The 27,761-nt window shown below is 41.5% G+C and overlaps 1 protein-coding gene across 27 annotated transcripts in view; it reads right to left on the bottom strand.

The window, feature by feature from the left end:
• The window catches only part of LOC125969167 (regulating synaptic membrane exocytosis protein 1), an 89,556-nt gene that overhangs the window by 49,216 nt on the left and 12,579 nt on the right, over window positions 1-27,761 (bottom strand). For 24 of the 27 annotated variants that reach the window (XM_049720955.2, XM_049720929.2, XM_049720930.2 and 21 more), the window contains exons 2-3: window positions 16,979-17,192; window positions 10,822-10,842 (exon numbers count right to left, since the gene is read on the bottom strand). In XM_049720955.2, the coding sequence (XP_049576912.1) occupies window positions 10,822-10,842; window positions 16,979-17,192 (235 nt within the window). Of the gene's footprint in view, window positions 1-10,821; window positions 10,843-14,876; window positions 16,959-16,978; window positions 17,193-27,761 lie in introns of those variants that run through there. The other 3 variants (XM_049720933.2, XM_049720954.1, XM_049720951.2) reach the window with 2 other exon arrangements.

Genomic DNA, 27,761 nt, shown 5'->3' with positions numbered 1-27,761 from the left:
GATTGGACGGACATAGAGGAGTATACTGACTCTGTTACCTCTTACATCACGAAGTGCATCGATGATGTGACTTGCTCGAAATCCGTCGTCACTCGCGCGAACTGGAACCCGTGGCTGACGGGGGCTGTCCTCAGACTGTTGAGGGCCAGGGACAAGGCTTTCAGAGCGGGGGATGAGGCTGGCTTGAGGACAGTGAGGGCCGACCTGTCCCGAGGCATCAAAGAAGCGAAGAAGGCGTTCTCGTGCAAGGTCTCCACCCACTTCAAGGACAGCAAGGACACACGTAGCCTTTGGCGGGGCATTCAGACCATCACGGACTACAAGCCCGCGCCGAGGAGCTGTGAGGGCGACGTCCGTCTGCTGAACGATCTGAACCGCTTCTTTGCTCGCTTCGACGCCCAGAGCAGCACTTGCCCGCTGAAGTCCACTCCCCCCACACACGAGCAGCCCCTGCGCCTCTCTGCCGACGGTGTGAGGAGGGCGCTTGCCGCTATTGACACCCGTAAGGCGGCGGGCCCTGACAACATCCCGGGTCGAGCGCTGAAGGACTGCGCTGGGGAGCTGTCGGGTGTCTTCACGGACATCTTTAACGTTTCCCTGCAGCAGGCCATCGTCCCCTCGTGTTTCAAGGCTGCCACCATCGTTCCTGTGCCGAACAAACCTGCACCGTCCTGCTTCAATGACTACCGCCCTGTGGCACTGACGCCCATCATCATGAAGTGCTTTGAGCGGCTGGTCATGGAGCACATCAAGTCCGTTCTCCCCCCCACCATTGACCCTTTCCAGTTTGCGTACCGTGCCAAGCGGTCCTCTGAGGATGCCATCTGCTCTGCCCTCCACTCGGCCCTCACCCACCTGGAGAGAAAGGACTCATATGTGAGGTTGCTGTTTGTGGACTTCAGCTCTGCCTTCAACACCATTGTGCCGCAGCGACTCATCCGCAAACTCGACGAGCTGGGCCTCAGTACCTCCCTCTGCAACTGGATACTGGACTTCCTCTGTCAGAGGCCTCAGGTGGTGCGTGTTGGCGACAAAATCTCCGCCAGCATCACGCTGAGCACGGGGGCCCCCCAGGGCTGCATGCTCAGTCCATTGCTCTTCACCCTGCTGACGCATGACTGCACTGCGACCTACAGCGACAACCGCATAGTGAAGTTTGCTGACGACACGACTCTGGTGGGTCTCATCACGAATGGCGACGAGACTCGGTATAGGTCGGAAGTTGACCTTCTGACCACGTGGTGCAGGAACAACAACCTCCTGCTGAACGTCAATAAGACCAAGGAAATCATTGTTGACTTCCGGAAGGGTCACACAACACACCTGCCGCTGATCATTGACGGTGCTGTGGTGGAGAGGGTGAGCTGCACCAAGTTCCTGGGGGTGCACATCAGTGAGGACCTCTCCTGGTCCGCAAACACCTCGTCACTGGCAAAGAAAGCTCAGCGCCGCCTGTACTTCCTGCGGAAGGTCAGGCGTGCATGTGCTCCTCAGGCAGTCTTGTCTACATTATACCGTGGCACCATTGAGAGCGTCCTCACCAGTTGCATTGCTGTCTGGGGTGGTAACTGCACTGAACAGAACTTGAAGGCCCTGCAGCGCATAGTGAATACGGCTGGTAAGATTATTGGTGCTTCGCTCCCCTCCCTGAAGGACATTTACACCTCCCATCTCGCCCGCAAGGCAACCTCGATTGCCAGAGATGTGAGTCACCCGGCTCACTCTTTGTTTGACCTTCTGCCCTCTGGGAAGAGGTACAGGAGCCTGCGCTCCCGCACCACCAGACTCGCCAACAGCTTCTTTCTCCAGGCTGTTAGGGCCCTGAACTCGCTACCCCCTTCTGCGTAGCGTGCGGCACTGTTGCGCTATTTTCAGGAATGTCTGCTGTACGCGCACTTGCTCCTTTTTTTTCTGCTCCTCTTATTTATTTATTTATTGTTGTGTTATTTATTCATTATTTATTCAGCACACTTTTGTTATACTTGTTTACTTGTTTGTCTGTTGTGAGCCATGTCTTGTCACCGTGGGATAGGGGGGAACGAAATTTCGGTTTCTTTGTGTGTCTTTGGCATGTGGAGAAATTGACAATAAAGCTGACTTTGACTTTTTTTGACTTTGAAAATAAAGTTGTATTGTATTGTATTGTATTGTATTGCATTGCATTGCATTGCATTGCATTGCATTGCATTTGGTCAAAATGAATGATTAATGGAATTTGCATTACTAATATCACAGAAAGATACATTACAATTTACTAATTGAAATGTATGCGATTAAAAGGGAGTCATGTGATAAGTATGCAAAAGTAGAGCATCTGGTGCCACCAACTTCTCATCGACGCTACACATTATGAGCTTGAACATGTGAGAGAGAGAGAGAGAGAGAGAGAGAGAGAGAGAGAGAGAGAGAGTCATGATGCAGTTATGTATATGAAACATTTCTCAAGGGAGGCCACACAAAATACCTATTTTACACATGATGTTTGAATTCCCCCTTTTAGATTTGTGTTCTAGTAAAGAGACTGGGAAAAATGCCAGGTTTAGGACTGCTAATATAATACTTTTGCCCAGTATCTGTGATGTTTTTTTTCTTTATGCACCCACTTAATGCAGTCACTATAAATTAAAAGAAAATATTTAAATTCAAATATTCAAAATAAAACTTCTAAATTGAGGAATTATGGCACGAAAGTTGCCCACACGCCAGCAGAAGGCAGGGAGTGCCCACACAATTGCAGTACGTACACTTGTTGTTATAATAAGAGTTCAAAAAACATATTTACAGTATTGTATCTTGTTATAAAAGAAATTGTTATAATAAGAGTTTAAAAAATATATTTACAGTATGTACACTTGTACCTTGTTATAAAAAAAAATGTTATAATAATAAGAGTTCTAAAAACATGTTTACAGTATGTATACTTAAGCTACATCTACATATATGTTACACATACTATGTAACACCACACACACACACACACACACACACACACACACACACACACACACACACACACACACACACACACACACACACACAACACACACACACACACACGTCATATTTATATTTACATTATTTATACATGATTTTCTGTATGTCATTTATACTACGTATTAATAGAGTATTTACATGTTTGAAACTATTATTGAATGTTCTAATGATAACATATGCACTTATATGGTTTAATATACACTTATTGATTCACAGAAAATGTATGTAAGTTAAAAATGAGAGGGTGACACTACTTCGTGGATTTTCACATATTGCGGGTGGTCTTGGAACCAGTCATCCGCAATAAACGAGGGATTAATGTATTACAAATTGGCATGATGTGGATAATATTCCAAAATGTACATGTTGAAAGGAAACAATGTTTAAGCAAAGTTGGACTTGATTATTAGTTGCCTCCTGTGGTAGAGAGAGTCATTTTACACTCATAATAGAAAGTGGATCAGGCTCATTTAGATCAATAAGTCAAATAGAGCTATTTGCTATAAAACACTGATAACACTTCCCAAAATGTTTTAGGGTACGCATGGTTGTGTGTATTTGCAGTCATGGCTGTTTTAAGAACCGGTGGCTGACTGTTCTCCACTGGGAGGCAGTGCTTCTCTAAAAAGAAGACAGACTGACACCATTTGTTCATTTCCTGGATGCCATCTGGAGCTAACGTAGAGATGAACACTCACTCACTATAAACAAGCACCAGCAACGGTAGAAAAGTTTGTCAGGAAAACCTTTCAAGCACACGTTATGCTTCAATGTAAAAATGTATAAATGTATACATTTAAAAATGAAATTGGGAGGGGTCAGTCTAGAGAGAGCTTATATAAATAAATATTAAATGTTCCTCAACATTCAATTTGCACAGGTTCACAGTGAAGACCAGATACTAAATACAAACTAGATAGCAAGGAGACAAGACAAAATACAACTGGTGAAGGACATTGGGCTGCTGGAACATTAAACTTTAGGCTACAGTGGTCCAACTTAAGTATTGACACTGAGCCAGCCAAGATATACTCAGTATGGTCCTTGTCACTCCCACTGCTGGTTCTACAGTTGTGAAAAGATAGCGTGCATCGAACACACATTACCGTATTTTCCGGACTATAAGTCGCTCCGGAGTATAAGTCGCACCAGCCATAAAATGCCCCAAAAAGTGAAAAAAAAACATATATAAGTCGCTCCGGAGTATAAGTCGCATTTTGGGGGCAATTTATTCGACAAAATCCCACACCAAAAACAGTCATGAACGAGCAACAACAGGCTAAACGATAGCAACAACAGGCTAAACGATAGGTATGCTAACGTGACAAACACAAACAAAGAGCTGAGAACGGGCCTGACGTAACATATAGAGTGATTAAGGACAACTATTACACGAATAACATGTTTATAAAACCATCAGTGTCACTCCAATTCATTAAATAGCAACAACAGGCTAAACGATAGGTATGCTAACGTGACAAACTCAAACAAAGAGCTGAGAACGGGCCTGACGTAACATATAGAGTGATTAAGGACAACTATTACATGAATAACATGTTTATAAAACCATCAGTGTCACTCCAATTCATTAAATAGCAACAACAGGCTAAACGATAGGTATGCTAACGTGACAAACACAAACAAAGAGCTGAGAACGGGCCTGACGTAACATATAGAGTGATTAAGGACAACTATTACATGAATAACATGTTTATAAAACCATCGGTGTCACTCCAATTCATTAAATCCATCGATCGTTCTTTGTCAACAATGGGTGCGCACGGCTGAGGGCGCTTGCGCTTCAAAATATTCCACAGGCTCATATAACGATAGATAAACTATATTTTAAATAACTACAATACAAGCCAATAATATTATCAAACCATCCGTGCACTTTAATTCTGTTATGTCCTTACTACTTTCCGGGTTCTTAGGTAGCAAGAAAGGTTCGGGCAACGACGTGATGAATACTGCTTTATTTCTTCAACACCGTCAGTTCACAGGCCGTACATCACAACACTAAACGTCCCCGAAGCTGCCCCTCCCACTCCCGGAGTTTTCCCACTACGGAACATGAGTTAGCCCAAAATATACAACATTTCCTCCCCCCTTACAATGAACATGCTTTATGCATGAACAACACGGAATTACGCACCTAGAACTAGACATCCCCATAACTCGGGTCAACTACGAACCTATAAGTCCAAGCGCGCAGGAGCTCGCCGCTCTCTGATAGGATATCTCCTATCTGGGGGCACAGGATCAGCTCCATGGTCGATCAATGGTGAACTTGTTGCAGGAGCTTCTGCAAAGGGAGATGCCACAGTCGCTGTCTCAGGCGCATCCTCAGCTGGGACTGGTGGCGCGAGTGTGATTGAGTCCTGCACTTGGGAGGGTATGGGAACCGGCGTTTTGACGTGGGCAGAGCTATCAGGAAAATCTTTGAGGGACAGCTCTGCTGGCCCTAACTGAGTCTGCAGGAGTTGATCAACATGTCTTCTCCATACACCATCAGACGTTTGGACAGTATAAGATACTGGTCCCGTTTGCGCAATAACAGTGGCAGGAATCCACTTTGGTTCGCCACGGTAGTTCCTTGCCAACACAGAGTCTCCTGGCTTGAAAACTCTTCCTTTGCCCTTCTGTCCTCTGCACCTAACCTGTTTTTCCTGCTGACCTTGGACAATGTCCTTCATTGCTGAGGGCTTCAAGAGGTCAAACGTGGTGCGCAGGTCTCTCTTTAGCATCAGGCTAGCAGGAGATGTCTTGGTGGTGGCATGTGGACTGTTCCGATAGGTTAGTAGGAAGTGGTGCAGTCTCTGATGTAGTGTTCCTTGTCCTTGTGATGTTTTCAAGGCATGCTTCATGGTTTGAACAAATCTCTCAGCAAGCCCATTTGTTGCGGGGTGGTAGGGGGCCGACTTAATGTGTTGGATACCGTTAGCTTGCAGGAACACTGCCATTTCTTGTGAGACAAATTGGGGTCCATTGTCAGAGACTAGCTGGGCAGGAGATCTAAACCGACTAAACAGTTCCCCTAACTTTTCGATAGTCTTTTCTGCAGTGGTTGATCTCATGATAGCCACCTCTGGCCATTTACTGTGTGCATCCACAGCAATAAGGAACATCCTGTCCTCCACTGGTCCCGCAAAATCAATGTGCACCCGGTGCCATGGTCCTTGTGGGAATTCCCAGGGGTGAAGAGGCGCTAGTGGAGGATTGTTCCTGACTTGGTGGCATGATGGACAGCTTTTGGCCAACTCTTCAATTTGTTGATCCATGTTCGGCCACCAAAAATAGCTTCTCGCTATTTCTTTCATTCGGACTATTCCGCTGTGTCCTGAATGCAGTTGCTGCAGCACTTTTGTGCGAAGTGACCGTGGTATGACCACCCTCCTACCCCAGAGTAGACACCCAGACTGGACAGACAGTTGCAATCTCCTCCCGAGGAAAGGCTTCAGACTCGCATTATCGCCAGCAGATCGACCCTCGACGACAATGTCCACGACCGCAGATAACTCTGGGTCATTCCGAGTTTCCCTTTTTACCTGCACCGCAGAGACAGGTGCTCTCTCCACCTCCCTGAAGTAGAAAAGGTCCACCGTGTCCGACTCCGGCTTTGTGACAGGCAAAGGCAATCGGGACAAGCCATCCGCATTGCAGTGGAAGTCTGATTTTCGATACCTGATGTCATATGCATGCGCCGACAACAACAAAGCCCACCTCTGCAGTCGGCATGCAGCAAGAGACGGTATTCCAGTGTGTGGACCGAGGATGGTGGTGAGGGGCCGATGGTCCGTCAGGAGCGTAAACTTCCTCCCATACAAGTATTGATGGAATTTCCTAACTCCAAAAACAATGCTCAGTGCCTCTCGTTCCAGTTGAGCATAGTTAGACTCTGCTTTGTTCAATGTCCTCGATGCAAAAGCGATTGGCTTTTCCTCACCACCCGGCAGGACATGAGAGAGAATCGCCCCTACTCCGTAAGGAGAGGCGTCACAGGCGAGCTGCAGTGGAAGTGATGGGTTGAAGTGCGTCAGGACCTTGGACGTAGTCAGCGCTCCTTTAGCCTTTTCAAAAGCCTCCTGACAGCTGGCTGTCCACTTCCACGTTTTGTCTCGGCGTAACAGTTCGTGCAGGGGTTGAAGCAGTGATGACAGATTGGAGATGAAGCGTCCGTAATAGTTCAGCAGACCTAAGAAAGATCGTAGCTGGCTGATGTTTTGGGGTGGGGGCGCGTCCACGACAGCTGCCACTTTTGATGGTGCAGTGTGCAGTCCTTCTGCATCGATCACATGCCCCAGATATTCTACAGATGGCTTGAAGAAGTCACATTTGTCCTTACGGACTCTTAAGCCGTAGTCCTTCAGCCTTTGAAGGGTAGCATCCAAGTTGCGCAGGTGCTCGTCATCAGTAGATCCAGTGCACAGGATATCGTCAAGGTAGCACTGTACCCCAGGCAACCCACTAAGGATCTGATCCATCGCTCGCTGAAAAAGTGCCGGGGCTGACGTGATGCCGAACGGCAGTCTGCAGTATCTGAAGAGACCCTTGTGTGTGTTAATGGTCAACATTTCACGTGACTCTTTTTCTACATGCATTTGTAGGTAAGCCTGACTGAGATCTACCTTACTGAATTTTTGTCCCCCACTCAGTCCAGCAAACAAGTCATCAATTAGGGAAAGTGGATATTGCTCTGCTGCTAACACCGGGTTAAGTGTTACCTTGAAATCTCCACAGGTCCGAATTCCCCCATCTTTTTTTGGTACGGGAACGATGGGTGTGGCCCACTCACTGATGGTCATTGGCTCCAAAACCCCATTCTTGACCAGGGCGTCCAAGTCAGCTTCTACCTTGGATCGGATGGCGTATGGTACTGGTCTAGCTTTCATAAACACAGGCTTGCTACCAGGTTTGACATGTAACTTAACGGTTATATCTTTCATGCTGCCTAATTCATCACAGAAAACCTCTTTGTGTTTCTCGAGTATTTCTTGTAGCGGAGTGGAACTGTGTGACAGTTTCCTTATCGCTTGCCAGTCCAGCCGGATTCCCTGTAGCCATGTACGCCCCATTATAGCAGGATGATTTCCCTTGGTCACATAAAGGGGAAGCCTTTTTGTTCGCCCATGGTACTGAACAGTCACATCCGTCATCCCTTCCATGTGCACTCGATGTCCCGTATATGCCTTAAACACTGTGTCTGATGGACGTAATGGAAGGTGCCTCATGAGTTTCCTGTAGATCTTGTGTGACACTAGTGATGCCTTTGATCCTGTGTCTATCTGCATTTTCACTACATGTCCCTCCAACTTGGGTTCAGCCCAGTAGCCATCTGAGCTCTCACCTACATTCATCACTCGTATTGTATTTACAGGCACTTCTTCCTCCGAAGAATCACTATTTCTTCCATTATCATGGCAAACGGTGCGAACATGCCTTTTTTGTTTATATTTCACATTGTCACTTTTGTTCCCAGCCCTTGAGCTTTTGTCCATGTCCTGTTTACTTCGGCACGCCCGCTCTATGTGCCCTTTTTTTCCACAGTTACGACAGTCCATCTCTTTGCACCAGCACGTCGATGCAAGATGTCCAGATCTACCACAGCGAAAACATGGCCCTTGCGCGTTCGGTTTATCATTGTTGAGTTGGTGCACTCTTTCTGTAGCACTTAGTTGCCGGCCAACACGCGTCAGTCCAGACGTCCTCGTCGCCAGTTTTGTTATGTCCTTACTACTTTCCGGGTTCTTAGGTAGCAAGAAAGGTTCGGGCAACGACGTGATGAATACTGCTTTATTTCTTCAACACCGTCAGTTCACAGGCCGTACATCACAACACTAAACGTCCCCAAAGCTGCCCCTCCCACTCCCGGAGTTTTCCCACTACGGAACATGAGTTAGCCCAAAATATACAACAAATTCCATTAAATCCATCGATCAAATTCCTCGTCCTTTGTCAACATCGCCGCGCGTGCGCCCTGACGTCAGCCTCGTCTTTATTCCACAGATCTACTATATAACTATATTGCAGCGTTAACAAAGTACAAGGATAGACGTAGGTTTGGTAAACGGCTCTTTATTAAACAAAACAAACTTCCAAGCGTGTGGCGGCGTGGACTTCCAGACAGACCGGGCGTGCGTAATGGCCATGTCCGAGCCCCGCGCACCGTTCGCGGACAGCCACTCGGCCGAGCGTCGGCCCCCGACTCAGTAGAGACCGGGCGTGCGTAAAAGCCATAATAGTTTTTCAAACCTTCTATGTCACTCCAAATCCTTAATTCCTTCAAACTCTTTGTCCTCCGTGTCACTTAGAAATGATCACCGCTAATGATGCCGGTAGTCCTTGTGTGGGCACGTTTGTATGTAAACAACCGGCGCGCCGCGCTACTGACGTCACTTGAAATAGTAATCCATTGGTACATCACGGTTCTCCAAACTTTCTTTCTGCTGCTCGATTACTGTTTTCAGCTGCATATTTTACGACTTGAAGTTTGTAACCTGCAAAATATGAGTTTCTTTTTGGTGCCATTTTTCTTAAGCCCACCCAGTTGATGAGTCACGGCCAACGGTAAAATTTAGAGCGCCCTCATCCAGTTTCGTCTGAAAATATAATTTTTTTTGGTTGTTTTATCAAAGTCAAAGTCTGCTTTATCGTCGATATATTTTTTTTATATACTAAGACACACAAAGAGATTGAAATTACATTTCCACTATCCCTTGGTGAGATAGTACACATATGCATACAAGCAACACACAAAAAAACAAGAAGGCACTAACAATGAATAAATAAGAGTATTGAATAAATGATAAATAAACAAATAATAATAAATAATAATAATAAATATAAGAGGAGCAAAAATGGAGCAAGTGTACATACAGCAGACAGTGGACTTGGATATGGTGCTTTAAAGTGTTAATTGCTTTATTTGATGTTTTCTCTATTTTTTATGTTTTGAATATGTTCAAGATAAAGAAATAAAAGCATGTGAAGTGATCAACTATACTAAAAATAACATGGGAAGTGGTCAACTATACTTGTAAGTGATGTCTTAATGATCAAGTAAAAATTTGTGAAAAGAAAACATATATAAGTCGCTCCTGAGTATAAGTCGCCCCCCCACCCAAACTATGAAAAAAAACGCGACTTATAGTCCGGAAATTACGGTACAAAAGAAGAACCAAAAATGAGAAAGAGTGCAAAGAAATTGAAGAATCTTATTTGAATGTGAAGAATCAGAAAATTTGGGTGCACCTAACTTTGTGCTGGTGCACCAAAGAAAAATGCTTGGGTGCGCCAGGGCAACCAGTGCAAAACGAGTTATGGTTGTTCTAAAATAGTAACATATACAGTATCTTTTATACACACTGTCCAGTTCAAAGGAGAACTGGTTTCAAAAACAAGCAGGGGAAGCATGCACAGGCATTCATGTATCATAGTCATTTATAACAAAGTTAAGTTACATGCCAACTCAATGTCATTCTCCCAACCGAACATTTGCCACATTTTATAAAAGTGTATTTATCAAAATCCCCCTCAAACTTGGCACTGTCATGCCTGCGGCCATCGGAAAGGTCAGGATTTGTCAGAAGAGTCATTGCCCCTGCAGATATCCTATGTCATTGTTCATGCGCACTTTGTCAGGTGACTGCATTCATTCTCAGAATTAGATCAATGAAGTGGTCCACGACCCGGGGACACCTTGACCATACTTTTTTATATAAGAAATTTGGACTGGACTCTTATCCTTACATCTGCGAATGAATACAGAGCCAAATGTGGAAAGGGGGGAGGATTCATGCAGCAAATCCATTACCCAGAAAGGCTTACCCTGTCCTTTACTATGATACACTTTGCGGGAGGAGAGACAGACGATAAACGTAGTATTAGTCACAGGTCAACAATGACAAAGCTATGGGGAAACGGTAAAAACCGTACACATTGCAACTCTCCGACACACACATCTCTTCTCCGACACACACATCTCTACTTTTTTTTAACAAGCATTCAACATTGTAGAATAAAAATTCAATTGTGTCCTAGTTTGAATGTATATCCCTTGTCTAGATTTAATGTAGCCAATGGTTTCATGTTTCAGTGGCAAAACATTACAGTCACATTACACAGAGAACACAAAAAAGATGCTAACCACTTTGTCCTCCTTTGTGGCATGCAGTCCAGGTTGCAGTGAGAATTGGCAGAAGTGAGTGGGGAAGTGGAGCAAGAGAAACAGAGGAATCCAATAAACATGAAAAGGACAGAGGTTGAATTTGTGATGAAATAGTGGACAGATATGGGGAGACGAAAGAAAAGTAAGATAGAAAAAGGGGGGGGGGGAAAGGTGTTGCAAAGATTTGTTAATTACATTTTGCAGATTAGAGATCCCTTTACATTTAGTGAAAGGCAGATGTAAGTGGGTGGGATGTTTATGAGCACTGACAGGAATGGCTGCAGTGATTTGAGCTTGTCATTGGCCTAGGCAAATAATCAAATTAATAAACCTGAGTTCATTTGTTAGGAGAAATAGTTTTTAGCTATTTTATGATATGACTTCTGTAGTTCTAAGTGTGTCTTGGTGTTGTGTACCACGTCCACTAACAAAATAGCTGTGAATTGAGTGGAGCTCGTTCACAGAAGCAATGCAAGTGTTGTCAAATTAGTGACTAGAGCAACTATTTTTCAAAAATACCACTAGCAAGTTTGTTTTGAGCTAAAAAACACACATCATAAGCTCAATCGTTTTCATGTCGTTTTCCGTATGCCAATAAAGGGAGCCCGGGGGAATGCATTCACGGAGTCAGTGGTGCTGAACATTGCCAAAGACATGCATTCATACATTGCAAAAAAACAGTTATCAAAACTTTTGACCCCAACTTACGTATATGCTTCCAACCGACAACTATTTCAATACATAAACCTTAACAAATACCAAAACATCATAAGCAAAAAAGAATGGCATTAAACTCAACAGTTACAACATAACGAGTAATAATAATAAAAACAATAAATAAAGTATTACAAAATGAAAGCGTCCATTTATTGCGTGCATCATAGAGAGCAATGCCGTGCTAGGTAATCTAGAGAGCCAGGATTTTTCCCGGAGGGCCGCTCCAAAGTGTGGGGGTGGGGCCGGACAATCATTTATAAGCTACAACTTAATTAAGTTGTATAAATGAAAAAGCCAACATATTATGTCTTAGCATTGCAGTTCTCTTTGCCGAGAAGGGACCGCGGATGGGAGGATCCCCCTTCCAGGATGACCAGGCTGCAATGGATGCAGAGTGGGCAACATTGAACACACAATATAAAATAATCCAAAGAAAAGGAAAAATAGATGTCCATAGTCAAAATAAAGAGCTGCAGGAAGATGCCATCAGTTGTCATGGCAGTGTCTGCGAGGAGGTAGTCCACCTCGGACATAATGCAAAGATAAAACCTACTTTAAATACTACAGTAGCCCACTAACCATCTGAATTATGTGTTTTTGTATGATAAACTGTGTGAAATTAAATTAAATTAACAATGTACTAATGAATGGTTTAAAAACTAAAGTTGCCAACCTACTAACTCATTCATTGCATTCTTTTGTAGTATCTGAGCAGCAGCAAAGTTGCAGATACTCGTGCACTCCTTAGGCATACATTGATGCTGTTGCTAAATGTTTGTTCAACTACACTTTGGTCGGCTATCTCTGATTGTTTGGTTCATTTGGGGTATTATTCAAAGCAAGTTTTCGTTGTGTTCTGTATATAATGTGTAAGGTTTGCAATTTTTTTTCCAGGAAAGGTCAAATACATTTGTTTATTTTCAGTATTTTAATTAAAATGTTATTTATACTTCTCTTGATCTTCTTGTGATTTTTCCAGCATCAACATGCTTTTATTTCCCAAAGTTTATAGTGTGGGGGCCAAAATGCTTGTTACAACCACTAGATGTTACTGTTGTCATTCAGAGGGGCCAAAGATTGCGTCCAGGTACACAGTGACGACATCAAGTCGCTACCTGGTATCTGTTGTGTTGCTGTCACGTTACTACCCTCATCTGATAAGTATTAATGGTGTTTCAGTGTACATTTATGGACTCGTTTGAATAAAACTACTACGGTGTTTACGGTTGTGTTCATCTTGTGGACATTTTAATCAGACGCTGGAGCTACGAGCATGAATTGAACGTCCGTTACAAGCCTGTTGACAGCACTTAAGTCAGATCAACAAAGATCGTAGTAACCCATCGCTTGGCTTCTTTTGGGGGCCTTCAAAATGACGTTAATGTAGTGGTGAGTGTGAGAAATGTTTCTTATTTTAACTAACTTTTCATTTTCTGTGATGGACACCCACAGTCAGCACATAAATAGTGGAGTTAAGTGATATAGCGGTACTCTATTATCCCTGTGCGCCTCCCATTTGGCTGGTTGGATTTGAAACTCCCAGGCTGAAAAATGGTCCCAGCACACCACTGATAGAGGGTCTTAAAATCCATTACTTTTACATCTATTACTACGCCAGTCTCTTACCTATTGGAGGTGCCAACATCACCGCAATGCCACCCTTGAATCGATTTTTTTTTTTTGCTGGGAACTCCCGCCTGCCCTGACACCAAATTCCATGATCTGGACCCATCACCACATACACAATGAAAGGGTTCATCAACAGCGCACTACACATTGTGAAAATGCCTTAAAGTTTTCTGAAGGCACCAGGAAACGCTTGATATTTATTTCTTTACTGTTTAATCTTGCTTATTGCCAGCACAAAAGACATTGTTTTAAGTGTACTGTAATACCAAAAAAAAAAAAAAAACTATGACGAATGGATGTGTAGTAGAGAGAATTACAATTCTTGAGTATTGAACCATCAGTTTTACTGCAGCTTTTCATGACGACATCACAAAACACAAAGGAGGTTATGAATGTTGGGTGCTATATTTGAAGACTTAGATCACGTTTACCATTCACGTACATTTTCAGAAATAGTCATCAGATAGTCATCGGTTATCGATCGATCGCAGTATCTCTACTAATTATGCATGTCATACACATGTGACATTTCTAACCGGGTTATCCGGTCACATGTTTAATAAATATGGCAGTGCACAGAGCATTTTCTTAAATTGTTTGTTTAAAATGCACCACATTACTGAAATATTAACTTGTCACTGATGTATGGGAAAAAAATGTAGAGTATCCTTTTAGTTAAGTGGTATTATGCAGAGCTGAAAGGGGTTTTGTCACAAATGGCTTGACTCCATGTCACGGGGTTCAAATGAACCCTTAGATCGTTCAGAAGCTACAAAACTATATTGCTGAAAAGATATGTAGCGATAATTTTTGTTTCTGGTATTTCATATAGTGAGTTACACAAGCATAAATAGATCGGTTCTCTCCGTCGCCTCACATTTTGACTGTCTTCTCCTCACCACAATAACTGCAGTCATCTTTATGCACAGCAGCTGCCAATTTGCACCCACCTTGTAGATGTGTTTTTTAAAGTTAAATCAGCCGCCACAATTCATACCAGGCGTGATAAATCACGCTGTTTATGCAAATTCATTTTATTTATTCCGCCCAGAATGTGCAAAAGAAACTGCACATCGATTTTGCCTGTTCAAAAAGCGTAATTTTGGGTTGTGCCTGGTTGAATGGATTCCACATCTTGGTGTGAGCAACCAAGTTGCATGTTCAATCCTTTAGTTAATCTGGAATCCTATGTACATATTATCTATACAAATCGTTAAATCTGTTTTTTGTTTTATTCAGGGACTGCATGTAAAACATACTTGTCTCATCAATTCACTGGCATGTAACGGATTGTCTGTTATGATAGTAATGTCGAAAACAAATTATCAAGCAAGCCTGCCTACTAAATGTATCTAGTAATCTGACCCACCTTCCAGTTCAGTCTACATTTGGCCACAGTGTGAGTCAAGGCTAGCTGGGTTGGTTGATTCCTGAGCAGATTGGGCACCAGCAGGCACAGGGTAACAGTCTCGTGGCCAACTACACCCAGGAGGAATCCTCCCTCTTGGATTGGAGGAAAGCCCAGAGATTGAATGGAAAGAGTTGGTCTTAAAATAGCACTAACATGTATGCCGTAAGAAATTATGTCCGACTGATTTATCAAGAGTGAAAAGATGCCTTGAATTTGTCTGGAATACTTTATTTGATTGCATACGTGACATAAAGAAAGCTATAGAAACACAAATAACTCTGCGATTTAATTCTGCTGAGCCATTTCATGATCCCATAATGGCCGTTAACAGCGATGAGGCTATTAAGGTCCAGACTTCTGTAATTATTTTCCTTCCTATGTTTAGATTCTGTGTAGAAAAGATCAAAAAAAATGTGCACTTAATTTGTTCAGACAATAATTATATATTCAGTAGGTGACAATTTAATACCTATCTCAGTCTATAACATACTATATTATACAAGAACAGAACATTTTCGAGCAGGATGATTCCGTTCTGTTTTATTGAATGGGATTATGATTCAATTGGATATGGTACGGCTGTAGTTTTCGTCACGTAAAGCAACGGCAAACCGACTTATACAAATGGTATATACTTATGTAGCTCCTGTTAAAGGTCAGATTGCAAAGATTTTTTAGGGTCTGTTAAATTCACATTCTCATTGCTAATATTTTTTGTAATACTCACCAATTCTGATCCTCGGTGTACAGTGTCCTGTAATTCAAGCTAATTCAAATTCAAAATCATTATCCATTATCTTTGAATCAGGTCTGTTGCAGCAGTATAAGACAAGCAGGGCACTGGACCCTGGGGACCAGGATTGATGACCGGTGACGTTTTAGTCGAGCACGGGCATGATACATGCTCAATAAAGTATATTTAATGGCGAGCAACATTTTGGAGTTCGAGGAGCAGGACTATTTTGACACTCAACAGTCCACAGAAGTGGGTGTTGTGAGGCCATACATGTTTGAGCCGGTCAGTGGAAGAGAAATTGGAAGTAGTAACTGTGGCAGCTCTACGAATGAGCCTCGAGAAGCAGATTGGAAATACAGACTGGTATGTTTGTGCATTGATAAATATTTTCTCTAGCAACTGAGACATGAGCCATGTTGTGCGTGTGAGATTCATTATTATGCGCCAGCCGTACATGAAATGTTAAAATGCGGTGACAATCTTGAGCTGCATTTTCTATGCATGAAAGTTTTGCACGTCACTTGCACAGAAAAAAACAATGCTAGAGCAGCCACTTAATGCTTTTATGTATGTGAACGCACAGCTCCGGAAATACCCAAAGACGGGAGGGCGCTAGACTTAAACCACAGACGATTCTGAATTGTATTAAGTGAAAGGTTTGCAATATCTATCTTATGGGGTATGATACAATTCAAGGATGGTGCATTTTAAAATGATTTGATTTGCTTGAATAAAGGACAACTTTCTGATTCAAATCGGTTTTCGCTACACCCCTAAGTTCAGGTACAGTATTGCTAAAGTTGCAAAGACTGGTCAAAATAAATGTTTGCCTTTTTAATTACATTGAATATATTTGAAAAAGCATCATCAAATCTAATCGAAGATGGCTTGATATCCAAAAATTGGATAAATATATTTTTGGGGGAATGTGCAGCCATCACTCTCAAACAGTCCTGTGTTTGGATTAGACACATAGCTTGTGGGATCAGCCTTATATGCTCACATGATGGGAAAATGCAAGACACAAACAAAAATACAGATGTGATACAATAACAGGTGAACTTTTGCATTCAAGTGACGTTCAGTGTTCAGTCTTTTTTTTAACCATTTCACAACACTCCACCCTTAGTAAAAAGCAATCAGTCTAAGGGCCGACAGTTGTAGTGGTCCTGAGACATTCTTCCATCGCCCTTTGGTCTCCCAAAGTGTGACCAGGAAACAAAGAAGCAGATGATGAACTCACAGTTGTATAGCAGCAAAAGCAGAAATGATGAATATGTAAGTGGGAGTATGAAAGTGGAAAAAGAGATGTTGGTATCCTTACATTGTTGGAGCGCAGGGAGACTCGGCCCCCACATCGGGCACAGAATTTGGTTTGGCAGTAGGAGCACAAGTGACCACAGCCATCTGCAAACTTGGTCTTACGGCAAATGCCGCAGGTGGGTGCATCATCCTTCTGCTGTGTCTGCTGACGCCGGGTCTCCGCCCCGATGCGACGCACCTCTTGTTTATAGCTCTCAAACTGCTGGTGCAGTGTTCTGTGAGAAAAGGAGAGGAACTTTTTGTAAACTTGACAAAGTTCTGAAATATCGTGTCCAAGCATCCACATAAACAAAAGTGATACATGTGTTAGGAATATCTGAATGATTTACAGAAAAACTGACATAGTTTAGAACTTCTGAGCGCTCACTCACCCAGGCCTGAGAATATTCAGAAACTCAGATATTGCATTGTTGATCATTTTTGTTTCCGACAATTCAAAAATATTTACGTGAGAAGAAACGATCGTCTCTCATTTTTCCTAAACCTCTTTAATAGGAATGGAATAACCAGTGCAGTGATGCAAAGAGCCGATTTGCTGCCAGAAACTGCTTTCACACAATCAGAGTCGTGAAAAAGCCTCTACGTTCATGACATGAATTCAAGAAATAAAAGCTATTGATTCTATTAAAAAAATTACCGTACATTTTTTTAAATGTTATTGTTCAATAAATCCCTGGCCTTGATTCACTTGCCTAGAATTAACCTGCACGTCCGCCTCACAGTTAGGAGGGTCCGGGTTCGATTCCACCTCCGGCCCTCCCTGTATGGAGTTTGCATGTTCTCCCCGTGCCCGCATGAGTTTTCTCCGGGCCCTCCAGTTTCCTCACACATCCCAAAAACATGCTTGGTCGGCCGAATGAGCACTCCAAATTGCCCCTAGGTGTGAGTGTGAGTGCGGATGGTTGTTCATCTCTGTGTGCCCTGCGATTGGCCGGCAACAGGTTCAGGGTGTCCCCCGATGACGGCTGGGATAGGCTCCAACACGCCTGTGACACCCGTGGGGACAAAGTGGTACAGAAAATGGATGGATGGAATTTAGAATGTTGCTCACCAATTGAAGTCATTGATTTGCAGAACTGCTCTGCGAAGAAAGAACGAAATAAAAATTCAAGCCTTGTTAACTAAAGTGTCATGCTTAACAGTTGAACATGCTTCATTTTGCACTTCAACTTATTTTGAACAATTACTAAAGCTCAGGGTCAAATTGGTTTAGCAAATCCGTTTTTTTTTATGTTCTGTTTTTGACTTAACTCTCAGTAAATTGATTTTTCTGCCCTTTGTCGGACCTAACCGAAAGCTCTTTCTTTAAAATGATCTCTCACTGGTATTATTGAAAATGTATATGTATCAAAAGTTTTGTGGTATAGTTACTTGGTATCAGTATCGGTGAGTATTGTATTGGTTGTATTGGTCTTGTATTGGTACTTGTATTGGTCTGGAAAAAAAAAGTGGTATTGAACATCCCTATTCTTGAGTAAATAAGCGATTTTGTTTGCTGCCATGTCATTAAAACAGTGCAGCAGTTATTCGAATCAGAATTGTTGTCCGACTTCAGTTGAGCTTGCTGATAAGCTGATCATTTAAATCAGATGTATTGAGGGAGACATATGAAACATCCAGGTTTCCGGCTCTTGAGGACCAGGAGTTCCCCACCCCTACACTAAGGGGAAGAAATAAATTTTTGTGACACCAACCAACCCCCCCGCACCAATTTTTTTTTTTTTTTTTGATGATGATAAAATTGATTTTCCCAGCTGTGTATTTTCACTCACGGCAGCAACCATGTCATTGACTGAGAAACTCAAGAGTGGGGGCCAGTATTTTATTTTTTGTATAGCCAAAGTATTCAGATCAGCTTTTCGCATGCATTTTTGGAGATAGGCAGCATTTGAAAGTATTTCCTTGTTTGTGTATGTTCAGCACATGGGTGGGCAGACACGCCTGACATCTAACTATTTGCATACAAGCAATTAAAAGAAAACTGTCTACAATATGTCCTCTTAAAGGAAACTTATAGCCATCCTTTAGTGGTACACGTTAACAGTACACTGTTATGTTTGGAGGATCTGGTTCAGATTTAGATAAGAATAATTTTATTTGACATTGGAATTTAGGCAACTATAATATTCATACGTAATTCTAATGGAAAAACAACATGGTAGCTACGTCACTAACATGACCTTTGACCGCACACAGCTATCAATCCTACCAGTGGGAACCAAGGGCTCAGCCAAGGCCAAGCACCATGGGAACAGCTGTCAGAAACAGAGGGTTCACAGTCGGTTGTCATGGTAACACTGTGGCGTCAACTGCTCAGTGTCAGTGGGTGTCAGTTCACCAGCTGTTCCTGTTCTTAGAGCTACATTTTCCTCATTTTTAGACTGCTTACAGCAGATGAAGCTGCACTCAGCAGCTCTTTTATTACATTAAATAAATAAATAAATAAATAATAATAAATAAACCAACACATACTACATTTGTAAAAACATATGAGCTCCACAGCAAGCTTCTGAAAATGTTTGATTTTAGATTTTAACGTTGAAAAAAAATGGCTCTGAAAACTGACAGTGAGTCCCATTCAATGTCATATAAAACGTGTATGCATGTGTGTGTGTGTGTGTAAGTGTGTGTGTGTGTGTGTGTGTGCGTGTGTGTGTGTGTGTGTGTGTGTGTGTGTGTGTGTGTGTGTGTGTGCGCGACACAAGTTTCGTAAAGCATCCAGCATGAAAATACTATAGTCACTGCAGCCTGACTAATTAGCAGTGTAGTTACTCACAGAAGCGCTTCCACATTGATTGATACATCTGTAGGTGATTTGGATTTTGAATTCAAAGCCAAGCATTTTACAAAGCAGAGTTTTTCTTTCTCGCTTACAAAAACTGCCTTTCAGGCAAGATGAGGGGAACAAGTGAAAAATGAAAGCATAAACAAAAATCAAGATGTAAATTGTGGGACATAGACCAGTGGAAGAAAAAACACAATGCATTTGGCGTCTCTATAAATAACACTTGAGAAAAGGGGGAGATGATGGTAAGAGGAAAAAAAGAATGAGAGGAAGAAGAGAACGCAACAGAATAGATCATACTCCCGTAATCCTGTTTTATTACTTGAAGCATCTCTACATCATGTGCAAAGGGAACAGACAAAGTGAAGAAGGGAAAGTTTGCTTAACCAAATGCAAACCGAATTTTTGATTGCTTTCTGCCACGATGCTATGGTGAGTGGTGACTTTGAAATATTTGCCTCTCTCTTCTGTTTGAAGGATTTAAAATGTCAACTTCAAAATACAAGCAGAATTAAAGCATGCAGATGGTCCGTCTTTTTCTATCTGGCAGTCAAGAGTTCTCAAACAATCTGTTCTATCTTCCATGTCTTGATGAGGCTTGATTCTCAAAGAACCCAACTACAAGTAATTATCAACTCATAAACCTGTAAGACTGACCAGAGAAATAAATTGTGTGTGCCGCGAGTGGAGCACTTAATGAGTGTCCCAAAACCAGCCGCTCTTGTATCGTGGGTGCGGATTCACGTTGGGAGCGTTGTCTGACACAACAACGACTCCATGTTTTGGCCGGAATAGTTCCAAATCGGCTCCCTTTATGACATCTGCTATATTTAATGTGGATTTCATTAAGCGGGCGAGTCTGCAAACAAAAAGAAGATGGCCAAAGATAACAGATCTCATGATATGCAACGACAGTAAAGCTGGTGGTGATCTAATCCCACGCGATTTTGTGGGATTTGAACGTGGAGATCTCGTGCCATCCTTAACATGAACCATCGCTACAATAGGTGTTGATTAATGATTTCTAGCTCATGTTTGCTCACTGCTGTATTCTAGTGGATGATGTCAGCCAGAGTAAATTAAGATGATAGCCCTTTGTTAAAACTTGTTTTTTTTAATTGGAGGTCAAACCATTGCAGGACAAAACAAATCTAAAATGAAACTGTAAGTCATTTTGAATGAATGCAATAGCACTCCTCTAGTAAAATAAGTGTAGTCAGATTACTAAATTTGAAATACTATCGCATTATATTACAAGTAGCGATATTTTGATCAGAATTTTGTCATGCTGTCATGTGTCGTCCGGATCACTTCCTGTTTTATTGTGTGATTTTCCTCTCGTTCCAGTCGGTGTGTCCTTCCCCTGTGCGTCCGGTCACGTGAACCCCTGATTCCAAGTGTGTGCACCTGCGTCAATGACCAACTGTCTTCACCTGTGTTCCCCTCCTGTGTCCATATAACCCGCGTCTTTCCCAGTATCCAGTGCCAGTGCGTCTTGCCTTGTAAGAACACTAGCGATCACGAAACCCTCGAGTTCCACGTAGAAGCCTTGTTTGAGCGACTTTGATCACCAATGTTAACTTGGTTACATCGCTATCTTGTTTTGTATTTCCCTCGGTTCGAGGCGCTTTGATTTCCCCTTTTTTCTCCCTCGGTTCGAGGCGCCTTAGTTTTCCCTTTTTTCCCTCCTATTGAGGCGTTTTTTGTTCGACTATCAGTGGAGACAATAAAAGCCTTTTTGGACATTGAAATCTCTGCGTTCGAGTCCTCTCCCTGCTCTGCGCCTGACAAATTTTGTGTTACCGATAGTCCATGAGTGTGATCATCCGATATTGATTAGATTCTGATCACATGTGGCTCTGGTGTAAAATTTTTAATTTTAGAGCTACGACAACCATTTTTTTTTTATAATAATTGATTAATCTATGAGAGATTTTTTTTCAGTTAATTAATCAGATTTTAAAACATTTTTTTTATATTTCTATCTCTATATTTTATACAAAGAGAATAGAATGCAGAAAATGCACGTACAAATTATGATTCAATTACTGTGTTGGTTAAATGTTAAAAAATTGAGGGAAATGTGGCTTGTTATTTCCCCCCAGTAAAAGCACCTGTTTGTAAATGTCTAATATGGATTAAACACAAAGATAATCACTAGTCAGGTTTACATAAAGCCTTGAATTCCAGTTAAAATGAAACCGAATTACCAAATCTTAATACCGAGCACAAGGAAAATCAGAATGGAATTTCAATTGGGCACAAAGGGGGAGCATGTTCCTGTTCCTCCAAATTGTTTTGTTAAACTAGCACAGTGTTTTTTAACCTGGTTCGATCAAACCCTAGGGGTTCGGTGAGTCGGTCTCAGGGGTTCCTCAGAGCCTCCACTGCGGAGGTCCGAACACACCTGATTTATCGTGTAAATTTGTGATAACGCATATCTGTACTGGTCTCGCAAAGGCACACTGATTTGCAAGTATGTAATTTGTTGTGAGTTCATGCATTGTGTTGGTTTTGTTCTTTGAAAAAGGTGATGATCATGCACGGCTCATTTTGTGCATCAGTAAAAAACATCTGTGTCTTGAATTTGAATTTCCTTTATTCTTTTTTTGCAAAAGAGGGGTTCGGTGAATGCGCATATGAAACTGGTGGAGTTCAGTACCTGCAACAAGGTTAAGAACCACTGAACGAGTGGTGGAAACATGAATTTGAGTGAATCATGGAGATTTTGAATAAAGCATTTCCTCATGATTAGCAGCGAAGGAAGGAAGTGGCCTACCACTACAGCGTATGGGTCACCCAATGGGCCAAATTTGAAATGCTTGCACGATTAATTGCGGTAAATTTTACAGCGTGTTAATTTGCATCGTAATTGATTAATCTAATTAATATGTTAAAATGACAGCCCTGATGTTGTTCCTGTATTTGTATGTATTGTCCTCAATGACAATAAAATTGAATCTAATCTAATCTAATCTAATCTAATCTAATCTAATGTAAAATACAAAAGTGCTGATCTCACAGCCATCTGGAGTAATCACGAGCACAGTATAATCCCCTCTCTCTATTTCAGAAACCTCAGCTCGCTCTGTTGAAAGAACACACACAAAGGCAAACATGTACACATGCGTACGCACAATCGCACATACACGCACGCGCACACACACACACACACACACACACACACACACACACCACTTCTCACTTCCACTTGATTTTCTTCCTCTCTTCACTTCATAACCTGCTGCTGTAGCAATAACTTCACACAGGTAAAAAAAAAAAAGAATTGAACTACAGCGTAAACAAAATAGATAAATAGATATGACTCTTTTCCATTTGGTACTCAGTTCAAATAGACATACAATTTGGAACTGGCCTAAATTATACACATTAAGTAAAAGTACCGTATTGGCCCAAATATAAGATAAAGTTTTTTGCATTGAAATAAGACTGAAAAAGTGGGGGTTGTCTTACATTCGGGCTCTAGACATTATACCCATTCACAACGGTAGATGGCGCCAGATATCTTTAAAGCGAATGCTGAACTTAACTCCCCAGGCCAAAGCGAACTAAATAAAAATAGCGGTAACACAAAGAAGAAAAATAAAAAATAGCGGTAAGAAAGAAAAGAGAATTTAATAAGAGAAGAGATAACAGAAAACGGAGAAACGTAGCGACAATCTGAAGAAAAGTGGCTCGAAGATTGGCCAGGTTAACCGGCAGCTGAGAAATTATGACACAAACTTCAAGATGATGGTGATAAATGAGACAGAGTCTTCACACAATTGCAAAGCGGCTGTGATATATGGTGTCACAGAGTGTAATGTACGGAGATGGAGAGCTCAAAAAGATCACCTAAAAAAATGCTCAGAATCAGAGAAAAGCTTTCCGTGGTTCTCAGAGCGTCCGCTTTCAAGAGCTCGACAGGAGGGTGTGCGCATACGTGGACGAGAAACGAAAGGACGGGAAGACCATCAGCAGAGTTGTCATTCAGCTCATGGCCATGGAAATAGCCAAAGAGCTGAACATACCCACCGCTGACTTCAAAGCAAGCCTCGGCTGGTGTAAAAGAATGATGCGGCGTAACGGACTAACGCTGCGACGTAGAACAAGTCTAGCCCGGCACCTGCCCTCTGACTTTGGAGAGAATCTGTTGTTTATTTACATTTCAAAAACCAGAAGCCATTCATTTACAAATGTGATTGCACTTTAGTTTACATATTTAAATGTTCAGATATTAAGATGTGATAGACAGTTTTTGCATGAGTTGAATGAGGCAAAATAACATGCTTTTTCTCTCGAAGATATTGTTATAATCATTTGTTTCCGTTGTACTGTAATTATTTTCTGTATAAAAATTCAATTTGGTGTTCAAAAATTATTTTTTCAAACTTGAGTCTTGAAAAAGAGGGGGTCGTCTTATAATCAGGGTCGTCTTTTATTCGGGCCAATTCGGTAAATACCATGTCACTTCAGGTGAAGGTCCTGTTTTCATTGTTGGAGTCATTGGTAGTCTTTTGGGTAAAAGTATTCTGGTTCAATATAGTTGCGCAATACAGTATAATAATAATATTTTTCCTTTTCAAATGAAATAATAAAAAACTAATGAATCGTTTTTTCAGTATATTTTCTAAAGCTATGGAAAAAATCTTGTGCATATAATAGGAATACTTTGAAAATATTAAATGTCTAAAACAGAAAAATGATTTGACCGGGTTGTGGTAATTCACTATCAATATGTATCGCAATTGACAGTTACACATATGATGGATATCTACCCAAAAGGACTTTGATAAATTGTTCTATAGAAGAAAAAAACATTACAAGGCTAATCCGATATGGCTAATAAGATTTCTGCCACAATTAAACGTACGTAAGCTATTTTGTGCACAAAAGCACATTTTAAACGTAGGCAAATTGCCATGTGTTAGTGTGACGACTGCAGACATGAAGAAGCAGAAGCTGAACCAACAAAGAAGTGTGTGCCCTACCCTACGCAAGTCAAACTAAAGTGTTCCGTCAAATATATGATCAGTTGACTCAGTACAACTCTTGCAATAAAATTATATTGCGCATACAAATCCAATCAAAACTCCTCCAGATGGACACGTTCATGGTATAGAAGTAAAGGAGTTCCCTGTCTTAAACGTGCTAACTAGGACCCTCTGCATCACACTCAAGTCACAACCAGGCAAGTAAAACTTGAATGGACTATGGCAATAATGAGCTTGCTAATATTGCGTGTTGTGCGGGATGTCCGATGTTGAGCCAGGAACAACAAAAATGCGGAATATAGAGTTGGTTCTTTATTGGCAAGATCTTGGGTTGTTTAATAGCGGCCAATGCACGAGGCACCGCAGCAGATGAAACAACAGCTTCCTTCTCCAGGTCAGCTTCTTTTATACTGCCCGGAAAGGCGGGAACTTGTCACGTGACCATTTGGAGTGTGGGGGGCGTCACCACCCTGTGTGTGTGTGTGTGCGTGCCTATGCGTGTGTGTTCATACAGTTGTGTGTTGTATTCGTGTTCTGATTGAGCAGTTATGTTTATATAAACTAATAAAAAGAATTGTACAGATATGAGCATCTAAACGTACATGAGATTGTCTAAGTACAGTGTCAGCATTTTTTCTCTTCAAAAACTTCTCCATCACCGTCACTATCGACTCGTCTCGCTATCCACAATGACAACGTCGCTGTCATTGCTACCTGCATAGGCATCCCATATACCTGCCGCTGCATTCCTACGTCACCAATTTTCTCGTCTGCAAGCACAAGGCAAATCGCTACCTGCTGCTGCAACCTTCTGATATGGAAGAGTACTACATGATTACTCTGCTGGGCGCTACACCGCACAGGCACACAAATTGGAAAATTTCCCACGTCACCCCTTACAATATTTTGTGGTGCCGAGGCACCCCGATTGAAATACACTGGTCTAACCTAGAAGAACATGTTCACATTGCTGTTGCTCTCTCTTCACTAAAAAGATAAAATACTCCTAAACAGATTTCTCAACTGTAATACATGCACTCCTACAGGGTACTTGTTTGCTAGTTTACATTGTATGAACATTTAATGAAGGTTCAGGTTATCAACAATTCTGCTTTGGGGTAGAAGTCTTCTGCAAATAAGCATTTATTTATTTATTGTTGGAATAATTTTAAGTGAAGCTTTGGCCTGCCAGACCTGGAGGCCTCGCCTTTACGAGTTTATCTTTCCTTTTATCTAGGTTCTTCCTTTTTAGTGATAGGGATGTCTTTTGATCCCTGTCAGCCATTTGTATCCTTCCTGTCCTTATGTTGTCTGTGTGTTTTGGTTCCCGTAAGAGGCCTTCACTAACAATGAGCAGGGCTTATTTGCATAGGTGACATGTTCTTTGTTTGATTCACAGGAACTTCATTCCTTTTAATTTAGATGTAGGTTTGGTTCATAGATTGTAGTTTATCAGACCTATTCTTCTTTGTTAAGGGTTACATACAGTTAGAAGTAGTTGCATAAAAGTTATCCCATATTTACTCAATGTTTGTTTAAGGAACTGCATACCGGTTACCTCACATTTGTTTAATGTGTGTTGAAATGTTTAGGACAAGTTACTTATTATTATTATGTGTTAATTACCAAGTAGATAAAGTTAGCAAAGGTCTAGTTGCATTTGTTCCACAGCAAAGCGGCAATCAACGTGCTTCAGGGTATTTGACCCCGGTCGAGGAAGAGTCAGCCAACTGAGGGAGGACAGCTGGGGACGGCCTCTGCGGGGGGTCACGAGCCAACAACGAAGTGCTAATTCACATTCTTTAACTTATCAGCGTTGCTACAGACACAATCCCCCCTCCCTTTAGTGTAGCAACGCCTCTGTAACCAGGGCAACCATAACATTAAAAAGAGGGGCACGTGGAGTAAGGACTCAGAACTGATGGAGGTTGTAACTGAGATTGCTTTCTCTATCGTTCCCCTCGCGAGTAAACCTGTTCTGGTTGTCTTCTCCTCTTCATTTCAGCAAGTGATTTAATGTCTAATCGTATTTAGACCCAACATTTATTTATTTATTTATTTATTTATTTATTTATTTATTTATTTATTAACTAATTACTTATTTACTTATTAAAATTGACACAAAAATTGGCTACATTTGTTGAAAATGAATTTCACAAGATTTTTTTCATTATATTTTTCATAATTGTGCTTTATTCAATTTGATATCAAGTGTTTTATTTGCTGTTTAATCAGTTCATTTGCTTTTTATTTTAAATTGGTCAAAAAAATCAATAATTACTGAAATGGAATATTTATACTGTAAAACATTTTTCCGCCATATCACTCAGCCCTACTAAACACATTATGTTTAAAAAGGTTTCTTTAACCTATATGCTGACCAGTGTATTCCACTTTTTTTATAGTTGTGTTGACCTCTTATTGAAGGGAAAATATTCCATGTTAAAATAAAATTAACATACATTTTTTTTCTCAGAGTCCTTATTTTTCATAGTAGAAAAAAAATGAATGTCGATAACAATAAGAAATACAGTACTTGTATTCTGATACACTTTTCACTTGTATCGCCGAGGCTTAAGTGATATCAAATTGATGTCACTATAAAATGTTTGTGTCTTTCTTTGTCATTGCACTGTTTTTCCAACCTGACAAATAGAACTTGTAATAATTGAAAAGTTAAAGTACTGCATTATGTGCTTTCCATTCCATTTGTTTTTAAAAGTTTCAGATAGGTCAATGAATTAGGAATAATCATTGAATTCAAAATCAGTTCTTCTATGATGGCCTATTAGTGCTATGAAATAGCAACAACACTAGCACAGGGGTGGGCAAACTTTTTGACTTGCGGGCCGAATTGGGTTCTAAATTTTGACCGGGGGGCCGAACCAGGAGCAGATGGATGTAGTGTTTGTGTGAAGTAATATAAACGACCTGTAAAGGTCATTGCATAAAAGGTTTTGGCCTTTAGTAGGTAGTAAAGCATGGATATTCAAAAAAAGTTTTTT

Source organism: Syngnathus scovelli, chromosome 5 (assembly GCF_024217435.2).
Source record: "Syngnathus scovelli strain Florida chromosome 5, RoL_Ssco_1.2, whole genome shotgun sequence".
NCBI lineage: Eukaryota > Metazoa > Chordata > Actinopteri > Syngnathiformes > Syngnathidae > Syngnathus > Syngnathus scovelli.
The sequence above is the reverse complement of the archived record's forward strand: the minus strand, read 5'-3'. Positions and strand labels throughout refer to the sequence as shown.